This window comes from Hippoglossus stenolepis, chromosome 20, assembly GCF_022539355.2.
Source record: "Hippoglossus stenolepis isolate QCI-W04-F060 chromosome 20, HSTE1.2, whole genome shotgun sequence".
NCBI classification, from domain to species: domain Eukaryota; kingdom Metazoa; phylum Chordata; class Actinopteri; order Pleuronectiformes; family Pleuronectidae; genus Hippoglossus; species Hippoglossus stenolepis.
Window position 1 is genome coordinate 17,786,639 of NC_061502.1, and position 26,978 is coordinate 17,813,616.

General features: G+C 43.8%; 2 protein-coding genes across 3 annotated transcripts in view; both read left to right on the forward strand.

Moving 5' to 3' along the window:
* Nucleotides 1-25,306, forward strand: part of tfap2d (transcription factor AP-2 delta (activating enhancer binding protein 2 delta)) — a 43,326-nt gene extending 18,020 nt beyond the window's left edge. The window contains exon 9 of the transcript XR_007032266.1: nt 25,247-25,306. The gene's annotated coding sequence lies outside the window, so the exon portion shown is untranslated. The remainder of the gene's footprint in view (nt 1-25,246) is intronic.
* Nucleotides 5,964-17,717, forward strand: tfap2b (transcription factor AP-2 beta). 2 transcript variants are annotated; one of them, XM_035143311.2, is made up of 7 exons: nt 5,964-6,100; nt 8,191-8,646; nt 9,965-10,019; nt 11,036-11,255; nt 11,470-11,588; nt 12,458-12,599; nt 16,663-17,717. In XM_035143311.2, exons 1-7 carry the CDS (start codon nt 6,053-6,055, stop codon nt 16,952-16,954), a joined length of 1,332 nt encoding a protein of 443 aa, XP_034999202.1. In that variant the 5' UTR covers nt 5,964-6,052; the 3' UTR covers nt 16,955-17,717. The 2 variants fall into 2 exon arrangements, with proteins under 2 accessions (XP_034999202.1, XP_034999203.1); XM_035143312.2 differs by lacking the exon at nt 5,964-6,100 and adding an exon at nt 7,521-7,923.
* Nucleotides 25,307-26,978: the final 1,672 nt, after the last annotated feature.

A 26,978-nucleotide genomic window follows, 5' to 3' on the forward strand; every position in this document is an offset into this window, starting at 1 on the left:
AGAGAAGCAGAAGAAAAAGATTTTCATTGGAACATTTTGATCCAGAATTGTTCATAAACAAACTTCAGAAGGAGTTTATAGTTTATTTTAGTACAAGAAGATAATTTGATGAAGATATTTGTTGGATTCCTGGAAATATTGTGTGAATATATTCATGACATTGGAGAAGATGGAGCCTGACAGTGTTTACGTTCACGCTTCTCACCAGCAGGAGGTGGATTTAAATGTCGTCGACACCAGATCCAATGACATTAACGCAGAATTTGATTGTTTTGGATGGTTCACACTAGAAAGAATAAAAATAATAATCATCCTACACACGTTTTTTTTTCATGGCAGTTGCCAAGCAACCAACAATGTATGGACGGAGCTCTATCTAATCTTCTGCTTTTATTTTGAAGAGAACCCCTTAACCCTCGATGCTTTAATTACTTTTTTTCTGCTGTCATGTGTTGAGAGGAACTTTCCTTCATGTGAGCGGCTGATGTGGAAGAATCATCCTGATGTGTAATCAAACTGCTGCGTCTCCAAGATGTACAACACAGTGATGTGTATGAAGCCGAGCAGCTTTCTAAATTGGCTCTTTGATGGTTGCTGCATCTCACTGGAGGGTATGAGCAGCAACAAATGAGCACAAACACACACACACACAGACACACACACACAGACACACACTCGCTCGCTCAAACATACACGCAGAGAAAATAACTTAATCACACTCTTTTCTATCCGCTGCATGATAAACACGTAAAGATGCTGCTGCTGCTGCTGCTGACCCCCGCATTAGAATAATAAGCAGCTTGATCAAAATGAGCCGGAAAATTAAATCGATACGTTGCCTCTGCCGGAGTTTCTGTAAATTGACAAACGTACAAGAATGAATCACAAGTTTTGACATCAGCGGTGCATAATGTGATGGGGCGGCCGATGCATTATTCACACGCAGCTATTGATCGTATTACAATGCAACGCCCCGGTTATCACCACATTAAGCATCGGGGCAGATTTGTATCTCCTCCACTATTCAGCCTTCAACGTGTGATATTGTTTATTTGGGGATTTCATCAGACATGTGCACGTGGAAGTGAGCGTTTTGCAGAAAAAAAACCTCCAACGACGAGTTCTGCCATTTGTACAGAAGTGAATTAAACAGCGTGGCGTCTCAGTGGGACTGTAGCTCCTGCCGACTGAGCCCCACAGTCACGAATACCAAACTCTGCCAACTTCTAAGCCCCATCTCTGCAGTGTCTCTGCTCTGAAGCTACATAACCCTCCTCCTCCCTCCTCCTCCTCCTCCTCCTGCCTGGCTTCGCTGCTAAAACCTCTTCCTCCCCTGTCCTGATCCCACTCTGTCCCAGGAACATTCACAGCCTCTTTCTCCTCAAGCCTCCACAGCGTCACTGTCTGTCAACCCAACACACACACACAGACACACACACACACACACACACACAGACACACACTGCAAAAAGACACAAACACCCTGTTCTTCGTTTAGTGATGATCATTCTCCTCTGCTTCCTTTTCTGTGAACTCACGCTGGGAGGAAATCTGAAGTGGAAGCTACAGTTTGTCCAACAATGCAACACAACAGACTTTGACCGACATCAGAGTACGACTGTAACTCAGGTTTTTACAGATGTCACATTATGTTTATAACAATCAGTGCAGAAAGGATGAATGTGGCGTCACTATCAAGATGTTATTTGTCCCATTTAACTATTGGAAACAGGTGATTCTGACAAATTGGAGACACTGATAAATGAAAAACTGTTTCTACCTCTTCTTGGTTTTTAGGTCTGTTGCATTAGAGAAAGTCTTGAGGCTGCAAATGTTTTCACAGCAGACACATTATGATCTGATATTAAAAAGCACAGGCGTTAACATTATTATATCTATTCTAGAAAGAAACTGGATCATTCATTTCATCTTTTACATCTCTGCTTTTCCTCCGGTCACATATTGAAATGTGTGTAAAAGGTCTATTTTAAATTAAGAACGTACAAATATATAAATATTAATCTATTTGTGTTTGTGTGATAGTATTTGTTGACACTTTCCTTAATGGAGCCACATTTAAAGGTTTAAGACACAGTTGTGAGGCTGACTGTCAAGAAGCTGATCCCAGGTCTCCATGCTGGTGCCTCCTCCTTTCTGTGGTGCTCTAGCGCAACCTAGTGGTCTACAGCTGAACTGCAGCCTGAGTGTGCACAATTGGATGATGAGGATAATGTGGCTGCTTTGACACTGGATTAGGTTTGAAACTTGAAAATATATAGAAATAATACACACATATTAGTAAAGTTAAGTTGTTGTTATACTTGTTGAATAAAGACATTATTTAAATTAATGTGTCGTGAATACAAGAGTCCGTCCAGAATGTTGCATCGATTTTTGAAATAATACAAATGTCCTAAAAAGGTTTAGAAATTCTAATAATTTCCACAATAAGACTTTCACTGAGCAAATGTAAACTTTACACAAATGTAAATATTCATGTTCATTGATTAATCCATATATTCATATTCTACACACAGATACAGATTTTCTCTTCATCCAGAGAATATTTCAGGGCTTTTGTTGAGCTATTTAATTAATAATAAAATTATTAATTGTGTCAGTTTCTTTTGCTTTTCATCAGCACTTGTGTCCAAACACATATAAAGGAAACAACTAAACGATTAAAGGATTATTCCACAGTTTTTACACCTGATGTCCAGTTAGTTATCACGTTCATTCTGCTGCTTTTCTCTGAACAACATGAACATTAGTCGTGATGCAGTGGGGGGGGATCCTGCAGGGTGTCTTCACTGACCATTAGAAAATATGAAGGAGTAGTTTCAGATGTGTACGTTGCAAAGCGACAAAAAGGGGTCAGATGGAGTAGAATGAAAACCTCCTCTCTCAACTAAAATCTCAGGGTTTTAGTTAAAAAATGAAGACAAATCATTTTGCAAGTGGCTGCAAACAAAAGACGGGGAGCAGAGGGAGCAGCGTTACTGTGACATGTGTGTAATGTATGCTGATACATCGTATGTCAAAAGCCCTGCAGGACAACAACCACAACCCTGCCTCCAGACTCCCAGACTGTCAGGACATCTGTCATCGCTGACAGTCATATGCCCTGCCATGTGTGTGTTTGTTTGTGTGTGTGTGTGTGTCTGTGTGTGTGTGTGTGTGAGGGATGGGTGAATCTTTGGCAGTGGGTCATTCCAGAGAACTTGAGAACAGCCGTCCCTCTTAAACATTCATGTCTGGTATTCTCAGTAGCAGCTTCTTTTCTTTCTTTGTTTCTTTGGCATCAAGCATCTAGATGAGTTTAACCATGTCGGAGGAAACACAGGCAAGAGCACGACAGCGTATCAGTGGACATACAGGACGATATAAGAGGACAGACAACTTCATGAGAACTCAGTCTGGACCTACAGGACATCGTTCCACACCAGAACTAATGCTGATCAGGACAACGTTCAATAACACTGAAGCCAGTCGTACAACTAAAAGTGGGTTTTTAATGTAATTCCTCTTGATATACAAATTTCAAGGTGAAAGTTTCAAGCTCCAACTCAAGTCTTTATACCTAAATGTGTAATTCAGCCTTAATTCACATTATAGGCAGCAGCTACTGTGAGAATTCAAAAGCCACATCAAGTAAATATGTCTAAAATTCATTAAAAACAGAAACTACACATGATGACACTGTGTTTGTTGGAGGGTTAGGATGCATGTGTGCTGTTGTGACGCTAGGGGGAGCAGTTCACACACACTTGGACAAATCCTCACAGAGAAGCTGAAGTTGAGGGGTTGGTTGTGTAGAAATGTAACCATCAATAAATACATTATATACAGCTATTTATTATGGATTTAAAGGAGTTTTAACAAGTAAAACTGCATCTGTGTCGTCTTATTTGATGTGTTTCCACTGATCGGTTCATATAAAGCGATGGAAGAGAGGGAGCGAGTAGTTAAAGCTCAAGGTACAAACATCTGGTTTGACTGAACGAGACAAAATATGATTTTACTTGTTCGGCTTGATTCCTCGAACAAAGACGTGCAGAGGTGTATAAATGTGAAATGTGTTGAATTCTGTCTTCCCTCTGCAGATCTGCTGCATGCAAGTAGTTTATTTTGAAGGGAAATCAAACTATTGTCTAGTTGTTGTTGTTGCTGTTGCGTTTCTTGTCCTGCACTATACTGTATCTGGAAGTTAACTGAATATAACAATTCATCATGTCTCCTTATGAACCTTTAATGCAAAGATACAGTGACCAACAGCTGCCATTGCATCACAAAGATAATATCAGGAAACTGGCATAAAGTGAGAAACCCTGAATACCTGAGATTATTTTATTTGACAGATTTTTCATAAATAATAGAAAGAACCTTGTCAAACATGTTAATACAATAATCACATTATTATTGGGATAATGTTGAAACGCTTACTGCAGCATTTATGACCAATAAGATGCACTGGGACTAAACGCTGAGCCGTCAAATTCCCAGTGCATTTGATGTTGCGTTGTGCTGAAACTGCAGCAATGTTCACATGCACCTTACACACGTGAAGCCCACTGGTGACAACAAAGGCCTGAAGATCTACCACAATTATACTTTATACGTGTGTTTATTACAGTGCTTGTATATTTCTGGCTTGTGTCTGTGTGAGTGGATCAGTGTTGGTTGTATATATATATGAGCCGATATCCATAAGTCAGTGTCAGATCAGCGTGTGGGAATAATGTCAAACCTGATTGCTCTGTTAATTATAGGATAATTGATCGATAACTTCCACATGAGGCTTTGTTGTTATTGTTAATCCAGCTTCATTCATCCTGCAAACACAAATATCTTCTATCAGGTGTTAACTGCTTCCTCCATTTTGTTGCTTTGGAAGTTTATTTCTTATCAAAGTGAGTTCCTGTGTTTCATGTAAATACAAGTATCTAGTCTACATGTACTTAATAGTAAATGCAAGCAAATATACATGGATGACAGTAAAACCCCCCCGAACTGAATAGTAGAAAAACTCTGCAGACACGACCACACGGGAGCAACAAGGGGTCACTGAATTGTGTTAATGAGTTTTAAAATAATTGGAGCTGAGGGCTGCAACCGTCACGGCAACAGATCTCCACTCAAATGAACAGCGCTCGGTCCAGTGTGAGACGGAAGCTCTCAACCACCATCATCAAAACACCAAGAGAGGGAACATCTTCCAGAGTTATGGTGTCCATCCCTCCTGTGAAACCTCAGGGACTCCAGAGTCACTTCCAATGAGGTTTTGATTTCATTATATCTATAATATACAATAGGTCAAATCAGACTGTCAAGGAAAAACCATTAAGTCATGGAGTCTCCATTGGTGACCCTGGTGTTTACACAGTCCACCATCCGTTTTCCAGAAAGACGGATATCACGATATGATATTACAACGTTACGAAACATAAGAAAACAGGATAAATGAAATGAAAACCGTTTAAAAAACCTATAAAGACAGAATCCCATGTCGACTGTTGCTTTAATTTGTCGTCCATGTGTGCATAGAAGTGTTCCCAGCAGTTTCTTATGACTATACCTTCGTTAATCTTTCACAAATTTGACACTTTATCAGCCATAAATCCAAACAGCTGCCGTAGACGTGTATTCTTCACAGTCACCAAACACCAAAGCTGCTCAACTATGGTCAGTGTTCTGTCTTTTGTTGGCTGAGTTGTGCTTTTATTTTGGGAACCGCAGAGACTCATGAGAAATAAAAACGTGTATTTCCTGCAATATTATATTCTCCCTCTCTCTCTCCCTCTCCCTCCCTCTCTCTCTCTCTCTCTATTCCTGCTGCTGCTGTCAACCCGCCCCATCTTTATACAGTATGGTGCTGCAGCAGGCTTCAACAGGGGTTCCCCATTCACAAAGAGAGGGAGGGAGGGAGGCAGGGAGGGGGAGAGAGAGAGAGGGAGGGAGAGGGAGAAGGAGAGAGAGAGAGAGGGAGAGAGAGAGTTGAGTCGTCCCTTCCTCACTTGGCTGCATTCGGTTTACCGACACCGGAGAAGCGACCATGCTGTGGAAACTAGTTGAGAATGTCAAGTATGAAGATATTTATGAGGTAACGTGACCGTCCAGCTGTTTGTGTTCTTACACATTTATCACACACATGTTTGTTTTATCATGAATAATGCAGAGCGGAGTGACGTGGGGCCGTTGGCCTGTTGTTTCTGACATATCGAGGCTGAGGAGATGAACTTGAGGACATTGCATCGCGTGGAAATTCGTACAGACAGATTTAAATTTTTTGCTATTTTCATCTTATTCCTGTTTGAGCTTCTGTTTTGTGTTTCATGTTTGTGGCTGTGTTGCAATTCACCGTTTGGATCGTACGGTTAGAAAAATATATATTTATTGTTGCATAAAGATCATTTTTATTTAATATTTTCTTGAAATTTCATCTAAAATTTGTCACTTTAAATATGGCTTGTGTGTTGTTTTTTACTAAATCTTTGCTTATGAGAAACTTAACTTAAAATGTATATGAGAATTAATAAGAATTGATCTAAAAATGTTCTTTAAAAAACATCAGAAATAGAAAAGAAATGCTGCAAAACATGCATTCGATTTTTAAAAATGTATTTATTAATTCTTAAATTGCATAAAATCATAAATAAAGGCAGGGTCAGAGCAGGGTGATATGTGAGACATATGTAAATCGTCTGGCTTCCATCCCATAATAATAATAATATGTCTTTTGATTTAAACGCGCGAGGGAATGGGGGAGAAACTCCGGGGCCGCTCGCGCTGACTGGTTCTCCATCACAAAGCAGTGGGAGAGGAGGTCGCTCGCGAGGCCCCTCGGCTCCGCCCGGTGGGAAACCCGCGTCTCGTGCGGCACATGGCCTCGCTCCCACGGCGCGAGCGAGGGAGGGGAGGCGGTGGTGTTGTTAAACAAGTCATCCACGAGGGCACCGAGGGGCCGCGCGCGTGGTGCACAATATAAAGTTTAATCGCTTCTTTTGACTCGTGACACCGTTCACACGAGCCCCTCGCGCGCCCTGTGGTGTTTTCGGTAACACACAAAAAAAAGAGAAAAAGGCAGCTGCAACACAACAAGAGACGCACTTTATTCTCCAGGAGTTTGTCACACTCTGAAAAATGTGTGTGAGTGAGTGGAGGGAGAGAAATACGCGTCTGTGCCTGTGCGTAAAAGTGGAGTTTTACTTTGGAGGCTCAGAGGTCGAGTTGGAAGCAGAACTCTGACCCTGGATCTGTTCCTCCACCCATTACGCTTCACAGCGGCCCAGCTGTTTCTATTACCACTGACTTATATTGGTTTTTCTATGATGTCAAAGCCGTGTGCTCAGAAATGGTTTGTGCCAAACTGTCTCCAAAGGGCGAGTGTGTGCTTTTCTTGCGTCAGACTTCGCCCACAAAAGTCCCCAAAGCGGTTATTTTAGTGATGGGGGGGTGGGGGTGGGGGAATTCCTCACGGCCCCTGACACCCTGTTCGCTCTCTCCTGCTTCACACACTCTTTCTATCTCCTGCTGCTCGTCGCGTCGTCTCGGCTCTCCACGGAATTTAAACGTCACTCACGGTTGCGCGAGAGGCTTCACGCTCCATGTGTCGCCAGTCCCCTGCCTCGCGCACATTAATATTCCTGTAAGTCCCAGTCATGAATAACAATTACAGCATCTACCGGGGGTAGAGGCGGGAGCTCGGTGCTCACAGTCAGAGCGGCGGCAGCTCCGGGCGGAGGAAGGTTCAGTGAGGATCTGTGGAGCATCAGGCCGAGCACTGCACACACACACGCTGCTTTACCCGGGGATGAGTCTGACTGTCTCGGCCCAAACACCGACTTCAGCCCGCTGCAGTTTTACCGTGAGCCCGCTTCAGCACCAGAGGTTTTACAGATGTTAGTTCACTCCTACTCCACCGCGGTGAGTCCTCTGCCCCTCGCCGACCTTCTTTAGTGCAGACGGTGAATTCGTACATTTCGCTGTGAGGTTTTTCGTTGTGAGATTTTGAATTAAGCTGTAACATTTCACCTGCAGGCTCGTGCTGCTGGTCCAGTGTCCTTTACGCAGCTCTGGCTCCAGCACCACGGGCAACACTCCTGATAAATGCCTGGTGGTCCTGGGCCTCCATGTGCTCTTTCATTTCGTTAACGTCTCTTTTTGTCTCCTCTGCTCTTCACCCTCTTCAAGGACCGGCATGACGGTGTCTCGAGCCACAGCTCGCGCCTGTCCCAGCTGGGCTCGGTGTCGCACGGGGGACCGTACTCCAGCGCGCCGCCGCTGTCTCATGCACCCACGTCGGACTTCCAGCCTCCGTACTTCCCGCCGCCGTATCAGCCGCTCGCTCACTACCAGAGCCAGGACCCGTACTCCCACGTGAGCGACCCGTACTCCCTGAACTCCCTGCACCAGAGCCAGCAGGGCGCATGGGGCGCGCGGCAGCGGCAGGACGCCGCCGGGGACCGGATGGACAGCTCGGCTCTGCTGGCCCAGCCGCGGGCCTCGCTGCAGCTGTCCGGGCTGGACCCACGGCGGGACTACGGGGTGCGGCGGCCGGACGTGCTGCTGCACTCCGCGCACCCGGGACTGGATCCCGGTATGGGGGACGGACTGCTGCACGGGCTGCACGGCATGGAGGATATTCAGGTGAGTCAAAGGTCACAGGGTTGAATGCACCCTTTTTTATTCTATTTTTTATTATTACTTTATTTATTTATGTATTTATTTATTATTATTATTTGGAATTTAAAGATATTGGAATTATACGAGTCCAAGTCCACTGGAGTCAGATAATTGATTAAAACGCTGCATTTCTATTATATCATTAAAATAAAATACAACTAAATAATTATTATATCAGCAAATATCACGAGTTTGACCATCCCCACTGAAAGTAATGGTATTTTAAATTCCTAGTTGGGCAACTTCAGATTCTAAATTCAACATCCATTCGCCTTTTCTGCGTCTGGATGAAGTTAAACAGACTAGAAGAGAATTTTAAAAAAATACCCAAAGTAATAAAGTGGACAGAGGTGCAGTGGACGGAGCCTCTCCGGTAAGTGTTGACAGCTGTCTCCCTCATTGTCTCCGCATGTTTCCCTGAGCCTCCCGATCTGGGGTCAGTGAACCCGGAGCAGCTCCCTCAGGCCTGGACTCTCTCTCTCTGCAGCTGGAGCCTCACAAACCAAACGGCCCAAAGCGAAACGCACCTCAGACACGTTCGAGGGGAAGAGGCTGAGATGTGGAATAAGCTGCTGCTCAGACTCACCTGCATATACAAATATATTATATATTAAAAGGAGGAAAGGATGCAGCGATATCACCAACTTTAATTTGCAGAGCAATTTACCATTATTCCATTATTATTATTATTATATTTCTGGTCAAACTCTTATTGAATCTGAAGGCTGTCCTTTTTTGCTGTATAGATTTTTGTTGTGTTGCTGCAGCTGTGGTGTGAAGATGAGACTTTTTTGAAATAGACTGGAGCTGTGTGGGATTTCATCTCCCCTCAGGGCACAACCATCACGAATCGTCTGCCATTTAACCTCCAAACGATACGTTCTCATCTCTCCGTGTTCGTGTCGTGCATTTATTAACCTCCCATACATTTGTTTTTCAGCAAATTAATCTTTCTTGTTTTTCCTTTTTTTTTTCATTTTAATACACGAGTGTGGAGGAATGAATGCGTCTGTTTTAAAGAGGGAGTTTATTTCGCAGGATGATGAATGAGGCTTCACACGATGAAGTGAAGCAGCAGAGGATTATCACCCATAGATTTGATTTCTGTGTGGATACAAACTTAAACACGTCATTTTTGTCTGTTTTTGAAACGTGCATAATGTTATAAAATCCATTTGACACTTTAAATATTAGCTTCACGTGCTCGTTGCACTATTACAATGTGGATGATGTGGTGAGGAGCCCTGTGCGTAATGATGCGTATTTCTCTTGGTTCTGACAGACTATTGAAGACAACAACGGGACGAACATCCTGGATCAGTCAGTAATTAAAAAAGGTAGCTACACGCACACAGACACACACACACACAGACACACACACACACACACGAGCACCACTCTCAACAGTCCAAACCAATAATAATAATATGACAATAAAATTACAATGTTTTGGAATAAAGGCCAATTTTTTTTTAAACTACAGAAATTTTGGGACCATTTCTTGAGATTGTTAGATAGTCTATAGATTTATTTGTATATATATATTAAAAAAACAAAATTCTTGAGGTTCCTTCATTTTGATTTATTTCCTAACATGTGCTATAATATGATGATGTATAATTCAGTTTACAGACGTGTGAATCGAAGCCTGACTTGGACTCAAACTGGACATTTCTCCATGTTTTACTTTGTTTTTTGAGGTGTGGGGGTGTGGGGGCACGCGGGGCTAACGATCCCGGTATATTGACTCGCAGGCAGTGTGTCGCTGACAGGCTGCAGCTCTGATGATGTGCGGTGATTTAGTTAGCGGGATGTGGAGTGACTGAGCTCCCCGCGGGGCATTTAAGCCGCTGATGTAATAAATGGCACCGCTCACGGAGATCTCGTGAGCTCGTTTAGAGCTAATCTGCGGTATTATCCCCCGTGGAGCCATCAGAACCCCCCTCCAACTGGCCCCTACGCACGCACGCACGCATGCACGACTCTGGTCTCCGCTTCCTCTTCCATTTGTTCATATTTTAACGCCATTAGCGCGAGCATTAATGCGCACGGGATGGAGGCGCAGCCAGTGCCGCTGGTGGGAGTTAAACCGGCCGTGGAGAGGAGACGGGGAGGTGGTTAATGCGATTTGGGAGCGCGAGCCAATCAACAATCGATAATATTGTAATGAGAATGTCGCGCGACATTAAATAACAGCAAATGCCCGGCGCGTGGGCGCATCATTGGGCCGGGGACGCCCTCTGAGAGCGCGCACGCAGAGAAGAAACGATTTAATAATATTGAAAAGCTTATCCACCTGAGTAAATGTCTCATACACGCACACTCATCATGTCTCCATCTCCCCCCCCCCCAGTCCCCATGCCACTGAAGAACATGGGCTCCCTGATGCTGGGTAAGGACGGCCTGATGGGGGGAGTGACTGTCAACATTAACGAGGTGTTCTGCTCGGTACCGGGCCGCCTGTCGCTGCTCAGCTCCACCTCCAAGTACAAAGTGACCGTAGGGGAGGTGCAGAGGAGGCTGTCCCCGCCCGAGTGCCTCAACGCCTCCCTGTTGGGGGGCGTGCTGAGAAGGTACGAGCCGAGGAAACTATATGTGAACCCTGAGACTCATTCACCCCCTTGTTCCTATTTAACATTTAAATCCTCTGGAGCACAAGCTGAGGCTTCATTCGACTACTTCTGCAGAAACCATCAATTTGAATTAAATGCTCTTTAAGATGTTTATATCCATGATCTGATATTTGCACAAGTGTCCATGATTTCGTTTCCTTTTTTCTCGCTGCAGAGCAAAGTCCAAAAACGGTGGGAAATGTCTGAGGGAAAAGCTGGAGAAGATTGGACTGAATTTACCTGCTGGAAGACGCAAAGCTGCCAACGTCACATTACTAACGTCTCTTGTAGAAGGTGATTCAAATCAGAATCTGCAGAAATATTATTCTCAGTATTTATGTCCACACACTGCAAAGATTTGAATTATTTGCAAGTTTAAAAAACAACACACACATTCTCCCCTTCTTCCTCAAAACTCCCCCAACACTTGTGTGTTTGACCCCAAACAATTAAAACAAACCCAATATATCAACATTCAACACAAACTGAATAAGTAACCCAGACTGTCTCGCTCCTATGAGGCGACGTTCAGAATCCAAAATGTAATTCCAACGTTACCAAAAAAATTACGCACAGCCAGAATCAGACCGTGCGTAATTTCCACAAAGGTCGTGACCTCACACCGACTCCTCAGTGTCTCTCTGCGTTTACAAAGAAAATGGCTGCAGGGCTGCGGTGCCAGAAATAGAAATAAATATTCAGTGTTGAGGAAGTGGAGAGATACGATCAAGTTTGATTAATTAACTTAAATAATTAATCGATGTGAAAAGTGGCAGCTCGACTCCCCCCCATGTTGTTTCCCTGCTTTAATTTATTTTGCACATGGGGCTTATTTTTATATAATTTGCAATTTTAATATTACATCACTGTCCTGGAAAATATTTTATTTCTTACTTGCAAAAAAGAGTTTCTTCTTTTTTTTTAAAGAGCCAATTCCTTACCTCACACATTTAATTTTCCAAAAATTATTGGTTTGCGTAATTTCGATTGGTTTTTGCGTAAAATCCGTGCGTAAAAAAGACAAAGTGTCCATATAATAATATCCTGGAATTATTAGATCATTATTATAAAGTATTCTAAAGCATAAAAAAAAACACCTTATCTGTGATACTCGTACTGTTTGCCTACGTCATATTCACCCTGGCTGTGTCTGACCCCTCCAGGTGAGGCGGTGCACCTCGCCCGGGATTTCGGTTACATCTGCGAGACGGAGTTTCCCACCAAAGCCGTGAGCGAGTACCTCAACCGGCAGCACGCGGACCCCAACGAGCTGCACACGCGGAAAAACATGCTGCTGGCGACAAAGTGAGTTTGATGGACCGTTTGATTAGATTCGTGTTCCCTCGCAGTCTTTATGGGCTGTGTTCTGTCATGGAATATAATATAATAATATATATACACACATACACACACATACATACATACATGTCCTCTGGGAGGTTCACAGGGAGATTAAAGGAATTAAATGGATTATAATGTTAAATTATTAGCAAACAAACTAATGTAGATATTTGGATTCCTTCAAACAGAGCGAAGAACAGTGAGGAAATAAAGAGCACAAAGGTCGAGGCCTTGTTTTGGCACAGACACAGACAGCAACAGAAATGCAGTTAAAAAAAAAATCCCTAAAGAAAAGTCCAATAAGTTTATAAAATATTTCCAATACTGCATATTTGCTTCATGCAGCAGATGTTAATGTCCCCAAAAAAAACCCAAATAGACATTTAATCAGGTTTGTCCAGCATTTTGAAATGTTCATTTGACTGAATATAAGAGCGTCCATCTGCTCTGGACAGGAATACTTCTGCTGAGTGAAATTAAAGTCTCTGTAAGGCTCCTCGTCGAGACCCCCGAGGGCGGAAGCCTCCTGCGTTCAACTCTGAGCTTCATGCTCGGCATCGCACACAGCAAACAAGGCAGGGACACTGTTAATGACAGACGGACACAGATCCAACCTGGGATGAAACGGCTGATTGAGATCAAACTCAATCTGCCACCTTGGAAAAATTGGGGCAGTGAAATTCCGTGGGAGCAGAAATAAGATGTTCACCTTCTGATATGAACTCATCAGTGGGTCACGACTACTACTAAACCTAATCCCTCACACAGGTTAACCTTTACTGTTCTGGAAGCTGGACACTTTAATGTGGCCTGTGCAGCTCAGACGTTTATAAAATACAAGGTTAGAAGTGTGGGTTTGAACTCTCTCTTAGAGGATCGACCCATTTACTTACATTAATCCATTTTTATGGCCGTTTAAGTGTGGAATCGGATCCCAGATAGACACTGAGCAGGATGGGTTTCTTTAAAGGAACCAGGGGAGCAGTGGTGAAGTGGATCAATCCTAAGATTTGTCCATTTTTTTGCAATCTGCTGATTAGTGAGTCGTCCTAATCTGCGTCCATTCGTCCCAGAGTGAGTTTTAGGCGGTTCTAACAAAGATCCCTTTAGGACGCTTGTATTTTTAGCTTGCATAAATAGTGCTGTCTGCCGGCCTGCACTGCATAAACCATCTGCCTGTCTGACAGTGTGTGTGTGTGTGTGTGCGTGTGGTGCTCAGTACGTAGGGTGTGTTCGGTGGTGGATGTTTGATGCTCAGATTCAAACCTGTTCCAATACGGGGTGTCGGTGCTGCCTGTTAGAAATTCATTATTTAGCAGTGAAGTGTTTCAAGTCGCCAGAAAACAACAGCGAGAGCCCGGAGTGTAGCCCGGGGTGGCGGCTTCTCCTCTCTACTCCCCTAACCCCAGCTGGGCTCGGCCTGCACAGCCTGTCACTCATTTGCTAGAGCTCTGCCCTTAGGCCTCGCGGTGCCTGGGTGTGTGTGTGTGTGTGTGTGTGTGTGTGTGTGTGTGTGTGTGTGTGTGTGTTGTGTGTGAGAGAGAGAGAGAGATGGGTCTGCTGAATATAAAAACGTGGGCCTAAAATCAGATGATGAGATTTAACAAGGAGAAAAAAGGTGAAGAGGTGATTTTCTTTTACTGATGCACTCACATGTAGTGAAGAATGACGATGCGTTTGATGATCGGCCCTCGAAAAATGAAAGGTTAACAATTAAAGATTTGCTTTTTAATGTGGAGGCCTGAAACTGTCCAGATCTTTTTTTAAACCTTGGCATTAGTGTTTTGTGCATTCTGGGTATTTAAAGGAGCATTTTTCTTTATTCCTGGAAGATATTTAGGGTTAAAGCGTCCAATGGAGTCTGAGAAAATACGTCCACAGAGAGAGACATGCTTCAGACTATAGAGTCCATACCTCCAAGGCCCAACAGTCACCTTATGAAACCACATTTAAATTCACTAGATTTTTATTTAACTCTCCATCAAATTGCACGTGGTCATAGATTCAGTCGCCTAAGCATCAAGATCCTTTAACTATTCTGAGAAATCAACGAAAATGTTGAATAAGAAAAAAAATGAACGCCCTATTTCGCAATGTTTAATTAAAAATGTCATTTCTCTTCAGTAGTTTTTGCGTAATCCTGCTAACAAACAAACAAACCAACAAAAACACAACCTCCTCCCAAACGCCAGATGTCAAAGTGCAGCCGCGTTAACGTTAAATAAAGAAGCATCACACGCCGCATGGACACTTGTCTCAGTTTCCCATAATCCGGTTCCAGGAGGGGGAATGAAATCCTCGCCTCTCGTGGGGCTTCCACTCTGTCCACGTATCTCTGTGCTCCACAGCCGCCGATTGCATCAGACTCTGTGATTATTTTAGATAGAAGGAGGCCGAGGGAACAAAAACAAATTACACAACATCACGAAGAAGACGATAAAGGGAAGTCACCGAAAAGGGACGTCAGGGAAAGTATCAGGGGGGAGTTTTCTCTTTATTTCATGCAAGTCCACCTGGGAAATTAGAATTTGTTTGCTTTTAGATTTTCTGTATTTGACATAAAATCCTCTTCTGTGGTGACAGTGAAATATTCTTGTAAATTTCAAGCCTTTCAAATACAAAAGCTGAATAAGTGCAAGAGGACAGAATAAAATACAACTTAGATTGGCCCCTAACTCTTCATCTGCTGAGGCTGATTGGCTATTTCATCACCATATTATCAGATGCATAAAGCAGGTACACAGACATTTTAGTTGCAGATTCCTATAATATTCATAAAAGTAATTGAATAAAGATCCCCTGACTGAAAATAATCTGTATTATTATTTGGATCTTCACCAGATTTCACCTGTTCATAGTTATATTCTATATTTTCCCACATCTGCTTTAGTTTGTGCATTATTTCGTGAGAAATTAACAAAAATGTCCTATCTTGCAATCTTAAAGTTTTTTTCTTGGCCTTCCACCAAAATTCAACAAAATCAGATCAGCATTTTTTTGCGTAATCCTGCAAAAAGAAAAACAGTAATGAAAACATAACCTCCTTAATTTAGAGGTTATTTCTGTGTCTAGTGTTCAGAATAATCTCAGTTTTCTCTCAGAGGAGGTTTGTCTGTTTTCACCATGTGACTCAATAAACTCAAAAGTCAAAGTTCTCAGTGAATAGATGGGGGGGGGGGTCTTTCTGCCTTTTCTTCTTTTCCACCTAACGACAGCTGAAGTCTGGAGAAATCGCTGCTTTTACTCTGGAATCCACTTAACTTCATTCACGAAGCACAGCCTGAGTCACGTGTGATATTATTTGAGAATCAATTGTTGTGTTACACGACATCGTTCTTTATCCTAATCTATTATCTCTGTATCGTCCCTGACACTGCAATTGTTTTTTAATCTGCTCGGCTGAGTTTGTTTTTATAGGACGGGGGAAATGAGAACAAAATAAGATCGCACTAAAATGCAGCTTCAATTGAATGTGCTTCCTCAATCAGAGCCTCAGAGAAATGTGAGATTATAACATACATGCTCAGTGTAGGTTCAGTTAGCAGTTCAACAACATCTGCAGGTGATGCTGCAAAATGTCCTCACCACTACAACTAATACATTTATGAGATATTTAGGATAAATTCCCTGCAATGTTGCAAAAGTAAATCCCTGGGCTGGATTAACCGTGTTAACCCGAGGCTCAGATGTATCGATACAGGCCCTGATAGAGCAGCAGGTAAACGTGAGGTCTTATTTGATAAAACGCTGCAAATTCCTACAAAAAAACCATCAAACTCAAATTAATAAACTCAAGTCAGATTGTGTGCAGGTAACGTTTTGGGGGCAGTTGGTAGAATCCTTGCTTTTGGGTGAGATTTTAATATGATGTTGTCTACATTGGGTTTCCGGTAATAACACTCCAGCAAACGCAGGATAAACCTCATTATGATTAACGCCACCTGACTGAACAGTGGCAGTTATCAGCAGCAGTATCTTCTCAAAGCTTTTCTCCAGCCTGACGTCCTGTTGTCTTCTCCCCCTGCAGACAGCTGTGTAAGGAGTTCACAGACCTGCTGGCCCAGGACAGGACTCCCCTGGGCAACTCCCGGCCCTCGCCCATCCTGGAGCCCGGCATCCAGAGCTGCCTCTCCCACTTCTCCTTCATCACGCACGGCTTTGGCTCACCCGCCCTCTGCGCCGCGCTCACCACCCTCCAGAACTACCTCAACGAGGCTCTCAAAGGACTCGACAAGATGTTTCTCAACAACCCTTCCAACAACCGGCACGGGGACGCCGGCAACAAGGCCGGCGACAAAGAGGAGAAGCAGCGGAAATGAAGCAGGGGAAGAAGGGGAGCAATGATGGAGAGCCGAGCGGGAGGCGGCCACACACACAGTGGCGTTTCACCGTTACTTCTAGCTTTACACCACTGCGACTGACCTGCCACACACAGGGACTGAGGAGGAGGAGGAGGAGGAGGAAGGCTAGGTAGAGAGAAAAAGGCAGAGGAAGACACCCGTGGGCCAGTGTCAGAGAGCACAGAGGGATTTTTCATCTGTGTTACGTTCTTTTCATCCCCCTGAGGACATGGTGGTTACTGTGTTACATCCATTTTGCTCCCCCTGCCTGCATCCTGTGAGACTGAGATGCTGTGAGCAGCCAACAAACAACATTGTGTGCATGTGTGCCTGAATGTGTGTGTGTGCGTTTGTGAGTGTGTGTGTGGTGTGTGTGTCTGTGTTTGTCCTCACACACAAAAAGCATTGTGGGAGAATCGGGTTGTGAGCATCCTATCTGTGAAACAGATTTGTCTGGTTATTTAACACGAGCACGCGGAGGGAGGGTGTTAATTTATGTGTGTAAATATTTATTTATATTAATTTAAAATGAACGGTTGTGTAAATAGGTTCACCAGCTATTTTGGAGTAGGCCTATTTATCTGTGATTCGACCTTTGTGAGCCGGCGGCGGGACTCATCCAGTGTTTTTCTGTTCTTATAGAGCTGTTGTCATGGTGCTGATGATGGGTAGACATGCTTCTAATTGTCCAGTGATTTCATTTCTATCACACTGATAATAAACCATGTGTTTTATTACGCGAGGTGTGCAGCCGGCGCCTTTTCTCCAGGGAACTCAAGGTTGGGGGGGTCAACTCACATTCAGGTTCATATCTGCAAAAAATAATACTTGCTTCATAAACTAATATAGTTAGTTAAATACTACTAATAATAACCTGAAATAGTTTAATATCCAATGCTATAGTTTGTATTTACCGTTTTGAGTGTTTTTCTTTTTAATGTCCAAAAGCTACAGGACGTTATAATGTGAATAAGACGTATTTCTATGAGACTAAAGTCAGAATATTCTTCACTTAATTCAATTATTGCAAATTTGACCTTATTTAGGTTGAGATATTCAAAATTTGCAGTTTACAAACGTGTCTTATTTAGACTTTTAGCTTAATCTGATTAATGTGAGAATATTGGTGTCCATGTAAACATAGCCAGTGACATGTATGGGCCAATCACAACATTTAAGTAAACCACAATTTAATGTTACTCTAATTTTAACTAATGTTAATTATTCACAGAAGCAGACGGTGACTTTCTGATCATTGAGGACATGAAACAAAACAATATTTCTGTTATTCAGCTCGACCACAGTTTTTGCTTTAAGGACAAAATGGGAACAAATATTTCCACAGGGAAGATGATGAATATGTGTAACCTGTTTCAATCTTTGGTTTAAATGTGAAAAATAGGTTAAACTATATGCAGCAAATTTTAAAGACCAGGTTTAGACTCACATCTACAGAGAAAAACATTTTTAAAAAACAAATTATTCTCACTTTCAGTCCCACTTAGGCCTTTATTTTGAATAATGACCACTACCTCTCATCTATTTCATTCAACTATTCATGTTACAGGTTCAAATGTTCAATTATAACTGTAGTAACACGGACAGAAAGTGCAGATTGGACCTTTAACTGACAGATATTGTGGCATATAGATGCTTGGACATTGTTAAATGTGAATATCATACAATCCCAAATCATCATTATCGTCACTATTATTATACAATATAGGGAATAGCCTTGCTAAGGTTTAAAGTGCCAATATAGTCTATATGGCCCATATAGTGCAAAAGCCCCTGAAGTACACACACACACACAATGATGGATACCGTCTTATTCCACAGAGATAATTGGCTGCGTTTTTCTGCAGCCAGTGAGGCCCCTCGTTTTCAGTCTTCTCTCTCTCTCTCTGTTACACACACACACGCACACACGCACACACGCACACACGCGCAGGGGGAATAGAATCGTGCCTCGCGGGCGCGCTTCTGCGGTGGGGATCTACCGCCGGTGCGTTAATGACGAGAGAGCACAGGACGCACAGAGGAAAAAAGTGGAGAGAGGTAGAGAGGTGGAGAGAGAGAGAGAGAGAGAGAGAGAGAGAGAGAGAGAGAGAGAGAGAGAGAGAGAGAGAGAGAGAGAGAGAGAGAGAGTCCCGCGGGCTCGGTTGACCCGTGGAGCGGAACAACGCGTGACGCAGGTGCAGAGTTCAGGACCCGCATGTCCGCGAGCGATGCTCCCGCAACAAAAGAGAAGAAGCTGCGGAGCATCAGCGGAAACAACCAGGACAGGTTGAACCAAACAGGGCGAGGAAAACAACCACTGACACCAGCAGGACCGACCGACCGACCCACCGACCCAGTCCTGACACCAGCCCAGATTAGAACCTCATCTCAAACACATCACACTGACTGGGAAGCTCCAAACTAAATATTTTTACTTTCATATTTCATTATGATCTGCAAACACAATGTAGGTCAATTGAGCTGCAGCGAAAATTAAAAATCTATTAGACAAACCTTTGCAGGAAACTGGTGCCGGATGATAACTGAATGTTTAAATCAAGGATTTCTTTTTTTTACAGCTAATTAAATAGTTAATTTGCAGCATCACATCATGTGAGTTGCAGGTATTTTCTTTTCTTGCACTGAGGAGGAACATCAGTGGCTGGTGCAGCTTCTTATCATTGCCAACAAAGGTTGTTGTTTCCCTTCTCTTCCTCCCTCAGTTCTCTGTTTCCAGCCTCAGGCCTCTGGAAAATGCCTCAGTCGAAGGTTGTGTCTGCACATAAACTACCTGCTGTCTTCCAACTTCATTCAAATCTCGTTTTGGGAGAGAGAATTTCACTTCGGCATCTCAGGATATTACAAACATTACGGATTTAATATTCTATAACGAGGCCAACAAGGGGAACCTTTCCTCAGAAACGTCCTTTTGCTGCACAGATAATATCAAATATCTGAAAAGACATTATTTAAATATAAGCCCCATCTCACTATATAAAAGATAATGTCATGTTCTGAGTTATAGGAAATGAAATATATTTTAAAAAGGTTTCTTGACCAGTGCTGTTTAGCATAAAGCCTGGTTGTTGTGTTCTTTCTTAAACAAGAGAGCTCATCTCCACCAAGGCCCAACAACTGTCCTTTGAAATTCAAGCTGCACCAAATTTCACACATTCATAGATATTGGTCCCGTTCACATGCCTGATTTAAAAAAGAATCAAGATCCATGAATTATTCCCGGAGAAATTGATAATTTTCTTTTTTTAACGCTCACAATGTTAAAGAAAGTGGGGTGGGGAAAAAAAACTGGATCCGCCCCTTTGTACCAGTCAAAGACAAATTTTAATGGTTTCTTTCTCGGCCTTTTTCTCATCCTGTAACCGAGTTTCATGGAAATCCGTTTGGTAGTTTTTACATCATGCTGATAAGAACACTAATGGACACGCAGGGTCAAAACCATAATAACAATGAGGAAACTTTCAAACTTGGGGCACGGACACAAAAAAGTCTATGCAAGTGTCATAATCCACCTCCACTGAAACCCTGCACACTCTCATAATAACTAATAGAACTACAGAGTTAAATATAAGATTCCTTGCAGGCTATAATACAGGGGTCACAGCAATTATCCAGCCCCCCCCCCCAACCCAATCCCAATCACCCAAAGGCCTGTGAAGTGTCTGACATGGAGATGTTCCAGAGGAGAATCCAGCAGAGATGAGTGGAGAAGGTCAGAGTGGGTCACACTGACTGAGCCGTGGAGGAATTTTTTTCCACCTCAGGATTAACACAGGTGTGAATTGCACCGTGACGTCATGCAACATCCGCTCGTTCGGTTAATTCTGCGTGACTTTGAAATCGCCTATTAAAGTTTATTTTGAAGGTCTGATCAGGCTTAAAAAAAAAACATCACTTCCTGTGCACAAGGGGAGAAACTCCAGCAGCTGCAGAGTTTAAAACACCAAATAATCGTTCTGCAGCCGGATGTGATATGAATCACTGGTCTGTGATGAATTGTTCTTAATGGGAAGCAAATTTTACTTTTATGAAAATGTCACAGGTTGTTACTTTAATGAGAGGCGGCGGGGGGGGGTAATCCGGTTACCGGCGTGCAGGACTGAGCTTATGGGCGAGATAAGAGCGTTTGATAGATGCAGAGTACGAGAGCAGTATCCCAACGGTCTCCTCTGCACGCCGTCTGTCCGTCACTCTGGCAGGAAGTGAGGGAGCAGACCCCCATCAGCAAGGCCCCTCAGTCACGCAATGGGCTGTAAAAATGCTTATCCAACACACACACACACAGACACACACACACAGACACACACAGACACACACACCCAGGTTATGCAGAACGCAGACAGCCGATTGCTGGTCGGGAGTAATTCCTGCTCGGGGCACTGTGCTCCAGGCGAGGCAGGCGCGTGCTGGATATTTCATTATTCATTAATTTACTGTTTAACAAATCCTGTCATTACTGAGCCTGAGCCAAGTTCACACACATACACACAGACGCGCACGCACACGCACACACAAAAGACACACACTCGAAGCAGTGGGTGTCAGAGTGGGTGTCAGGCATGGCAAATCGGCCTGTTTGATCCCGGCCTTCTCAACAAACGGGGAGAGAGCCATGAATAATAAGAAACGCAGAGCCTCGCCGGAACGAGGGAGCGTGACACTGTCTCACAAAAAGCCCTTTAGCGTGGAGCAAAGCTCCGCCGGGGCCTCACCGAGGGCCCAGGGTTCATTATATGAAAAGACAAAACAAACAGTTGGCACAACCGTGATCGATATGAAAAGGCAAAGCTCTCGCGCACACAAAAGGAGAAAGTAAATCAGTCATGTTCGACAAAAGGCAGCGTAGAGTTTCCTTTCTGCACACGGAGGAGTGGAGCATAGCTGCTGTCTAACATTTCCACTCGTCCACTAATGGGATTAAAGCTGCAAATATGTTTTTGGCTCATCCACTCCTAGGTTTTTAGCTCAAATCCCCACAAAAACAAAGGGGTATTTACTCGAGTTTCCCATGAAACAGTTGCATATATCCACAGTGATGAACTCAGACACGACAATAATGACTTTTACTTTTCCCTTTTTCAGTCTAGTTCACTTAATTAATTAACAGAGAAAAGCCTCGGGGCTACAAATGTTCATTATTTCTGAAAGAAAACATGTATCATAAATATTATAATCACATATTTGTGTTGTACAAGTAAGAAATTTAATTCTAAATCAGCTCCGTCAGCAGAAGCACCGTGTGCAGGCTGCAGCTGGAGCGGGTGGAGAGCGGTGTGTCGACAGCGGGCTCACGTGCAGAGGAACGACGCGTTCGAGCCTCTGAGTTGCCACAAGTCTGTCGTTCCAAGGAGAAACGACTTTATTTCTCGATCGGCCGCCCTCAAGATCGGTCTGTGGGTGGCCGCGGACTTGATGTCATTAACATGTGACATATGTAGAGCTGACTGGGAGTGGCTGCAGGCCAGTGTTTGTCTCCGCCACTGTTCCCGTGTCTGCAGGGCCCCGGCAGGATGAGTCTGGGCTTTGTCAGCAGTCAAGAAGCCAGCCGGGCCAGGCCACTGTCTGCTGCTATTGATAGTGAACACGTTTATCAGTATGCATGACGGACAGTGTGCATGTTTGCTGGTAGCTCAGGGCGGGAGGATTGGGGTGGGGGCTTCTGGCTGGTTGCTCTATCAGGGGGGGCCCTTGTTGGCTGTGTGGCAGGGACACGGGCAGTCCGGGTCCCCTAAGGTTGGACTGAAGATGCTGAGTTGAAGTGACACAGCTGCTGCTGCTGCTGCTGCTGAGGCAAGACTGCCTCTCCAGACGGGTCAAGGTTACGCAGAGGAGAAGGCATTTCTGCCACGCAGCTTCTCTCGTGCACGTCCACACACCAACACACAGGAACACAAAGCAACGCACTCGCTGGGCCAACGAGTTCAACGACATTGACACGTGCATCTTTATGTGTTCATGAATCTCTATAGACGGAGTCTGCATGTAAATATTCAGAATCTGAAGGCGAGGGACAAGTCTGGTGTCCACTCGTCAAAAATCAACGAACATTCAGTTCAATTCAGTTTTATTTGTATCCCACCAAATTTTTAATATCCATTATCTCAAGGAACTTTACATAGAAGGTCAAGACCCTATAACCAAACCGTTTTTTAATCGGCTCTGACTTCGGTTGGCACTGACGGTAGCAAGACACCCGGGTGAATGCGCTAATTTGGGAGCGCCCAGTTGTCGGTGCACTCGTAACTTTGATCACGACGCACCGAGGGAAAAAGGCCGAAAGACAAACTCCTCTACTGCCGATGGGAAAGGAGGCAATCACCCCTTTTTAGCAGGTCTTCCCTCGTTGAAAGGACGAGGATATACTCGCTAATTTTTACGTAAAAGAAGTGTAGTTTGACCACTCAGGTTTTAACAGGTTCAACCGTCTGTGTGAAGAGGAAAAGAGGCCGAACACATCGATTGAAATGCTTCATCTAACCCTCTAACCATCTAACCCTCTAACCCTAACCCTACATCAGTGTTTGTGTTTTGTGAAAAGAAACATTCAACTCATGTGATAAAAGAAACTGGTCAGACTGGAAACAGTGTACGGGAAACGAGAGATGGAGTCTTAACCCTGACGTCCACTGTCTTTACCGGAAGCCCCAAAATACTGACCCTTGTCCCCCAGAGGCCAATTCGTCATCAGATAAAAGCCGATTGGCTCCAAGAATGTGGGTAATAAACCTTATTTGAGCATCTTAACTCATCGTTACTGTGATGTCACCCATTGGTTTGTGAACTGCCATTTTAAAACCTTGCTCCAATCCAACATGAGCAAGTGATCATCATTGAAATCAGCGTCTGTGATGATGAGCAATGAAGAAACTCATCTTGTCAGTGTCTATATGTGGGAACCCCAGTGGAGGAGATTATTGGTGAGATGCTGTGTGTGTGTGTATGTGTGTGTTGGAGGGGCTTGTGAGTGTGTGTGCATTATTAACTCTCCATTTACTGACCCCCAACCTCACACCCACCCCCAACACACACTCACACGCAGTCCCCCGACAGCCAATTGTTATTAGCTCTGTTTATTGTTGGAGGCATGCTTGGGTCATACCACTTACAGACACATAAACACTGAGGCAGGACCTGAGACAGGGAGGAGCGACGTCACGGGAGGAGGTCGGACGTGAGACAAGAGCGTCAACTGCAGAACAGAAAGACGTTTCAACTCCGTGAGAGAGGGATAGTTTGGCCGACATTTTCAAAACTGGTCCAACATGAAAGATAGGATGGAAACAGGAGGAGAAATAAGGCAACTGAGGAGGTTAAAGGCCACATTTTCATCCATAAAGCAAAATATCTGAACGCACAGTGGCCAAAGTAGATGATATGTAGATAATAAATATACTGATACATGCTGTGATTGTTACATGTGTGCTCACAGCAGTGAAGAACATTAGTGGAGGGGAAATAAAGTTGTTTTGGTCGGCAGGGTTACACTAAAATGGATTTCCATGAAAGTTAGACAGATGAGACATTAACCAAAAAAGAACCCATCAATATTCGTGTGGATCCAGATGAAGGGAAACAAAATTCACTCTCTTTAACATTGCGAGATAAGGCTTTTTCAATTTGTCACCAATTTCCCATATAATAATATCTGAATCTTGTAGGACTGATATCTAGGAGGTTTTTCTATCTTGAATTGAAGGGGCCTGTGGGGCCTTGGCGAAGGTATGCGACTGCCATCCTAGTTTAGTAATGAAGTCATTTCTGCAGCTGAGACAGTGTCTGTAACAACCTGGTGCTAAACTCTGATATCGATCTGGAAATTACATCAGGTCAACAAGCACATGCTACCACCAGATTTCATACTAATGTCCAACTGTAATGTGAACGCGCTCACACAAAGGGTGTAATCGAAGATTCGGACAAGCAGAGAGTCTGGATAGAAACATGAGGGAGGCTGATGATGAGGCTGATGATGAGAAGAAGAAGAGCAGACAAACTGTATTTTCTGTCCGTTGTTACAGATAAAAACGAAATTCTGCTCTGGCTCACAGACTGAGACAGTCAGCGAGAGAGAGAGAGAGAGAGAGAGAGAGAGAGAGAGAGAGAGAGAGATGGCCTCAGGGCGATGGAGGTCTCTGTTCAGTGTCTGAACAAAATGCCTAGTCTGATCGAGTGAGCAAGGCCATGAACCAACCATCCACCCCTGTAACATCCAGCCCACCCTCATCACACCAACACTGGTGTGTGTGTGTGCAGGTGTGTGTGTGTGTGTGTGTGTGTGTGTGTGTGTGTGTGTGTGTGTGTGTGTGTGTGTGTGTGTGTGTGTGTGTGTGTGTGTGTGTGTGTGTGCGTTGAGGCTAGACCGATGGATACAGCCATCAGTTCTCTGACAGCTCATCTCAAATGTGACACACAATGTAGTTTGTTAAATATGCATTCTAACACCCACTAACAGTTCTAGCAGCCATATATATATAAAAGTGAATATATTGTACATAATTTCTGTTTCACAGGAAAAACAAAAATTGGAATTTATAGCCTACTTAGATTTTTCAGGCATAAAACAAATTTTGAGAATAACTTCTGCAAGAAAAACTATAGTTCAGCCTCCTACTTAAAATCTATTCTGTCCCTTTAGCAGCTTTACAGCGATGGACATTAATTTATTCTACGCTGTACATTAAGTTGCAATGTTTCATGAGAGAGAAATAAATGCATTGTAGGCTGCACCATTCAACACCCAACGTTACCAGAAAGTTACATTTCAAAAGAGCCGCAGGTTAGTGAGGTTTTAAGCAATAATGACAACGTTGGTAATTATAAACTGTGGTGATCAATGTCTTCTTGCAACAACAACACACTGAAACACCTTTGGTATCACAGGAACATAAATCTCAATACAACATTGGTCATTTCAATATCCACATAGCTGGACCAAGTGTTGGAGTGTGCATGAGACGGGGACAAGGAGACAAAGGGGACACTGGTGTGGCCGATGGGCTGCTCGGGTTAGTTTGGACGGCAGCGGCAGGGCATTTCTTGATGCTGAACCAAGAGGACAGGAGGAGGCCCGGCCGTGACGCTCATCACATCTGAAGCCCCCATCTGTACTGGTGTCTCCCCACCAGTCAACTAACACACACACACACACACACACGCTCACCAGCCCCAACACACACGGCTCTAATCCCTTCTGACAGTGCTCACATTCAGTTAGGCCCCACAGTGCTTGTGCATGTCACTGACCATAAACAAAACATACACTCCTCTGGAGGAGACACACCACAGGACACGGGGCGTGGACACCCGAGAAATACCACAAGACAGGGGTGTGGGAAGTGTGGGTTGCAGGAAAGTGTGTGTGATGCCTATGATGGGCTCCCGTGTGTGTGGATGTGACGCTTCCGGGGAAGGAGAACAGATGCCTGCAGGTCATGTCATATCTCTGACATTAGGGCAAAGTCAATGGCGGCCGAGTCAATGGAAACAAAGAGACGTCAGCAGTCGGAGCTCGGTGCCGCACGAGGCTGAATTATCCCTTCGTCCTGTATTTCTGTGCAAATAACTTCATGGAAATGTTGCAAATATTGCTGAACTCCCACTGAATCTCCCAGGGCGGTCACGTCACCCTGGGGCTCAAACAGGGGACAATGCAAATATGAAGTACAGTAAATACTCATTTCACTAAATTAAAAAATATGATCTAGCCCTGAGTGAAATTAATTACTTGATTAATCCTGTTGACTTCCTGTGTTAAAACTGGCGTTAATTACTGGCGTTCAATCGTTGACACACGCATGTTTTTTTAAAACACGCACATTTAATCATCTTTGACATTCAAATCGTTGACAGTGGAAATGTCGATGAAACACAGACGGATGGAGGCAGACAGACAGATTCCTCTTTTAGACTGGAACAGGAAAGAAGACACATCCACTGACGATGAAGAAGAAAATGCACGAAGATGCTGCGCAGGTGAGACAGAAGC

What these genes read in the sequence shown, in the direction of transcription:
- tfap2b (XM_035143311.2), top strand. Translation starts at nt 6,053, where the DNA reads ATGCTGTGGAAACTAGTTGAGAATGTCAAGTATGAAGATATTTATGAG. An exon ending in TTGGGGGGCGTGCTGAGAAG is followed by an intron (nt 11,256 to 11,469) that starts GTACGAGCCGAG and finishes TTCTCGCTGCAG; the next exon opens with AGCAAAGTCCAAAAACGGTG. An exon ending in ACTAACGTCTCTTGTAGAAG is followed by an intron (nt 11,589 to 12,457) that starts GTGATTCAAATC and finishes TGACCCCTCCAG; the next exon opens with GTGAGGCGGTGCACCTCGCC.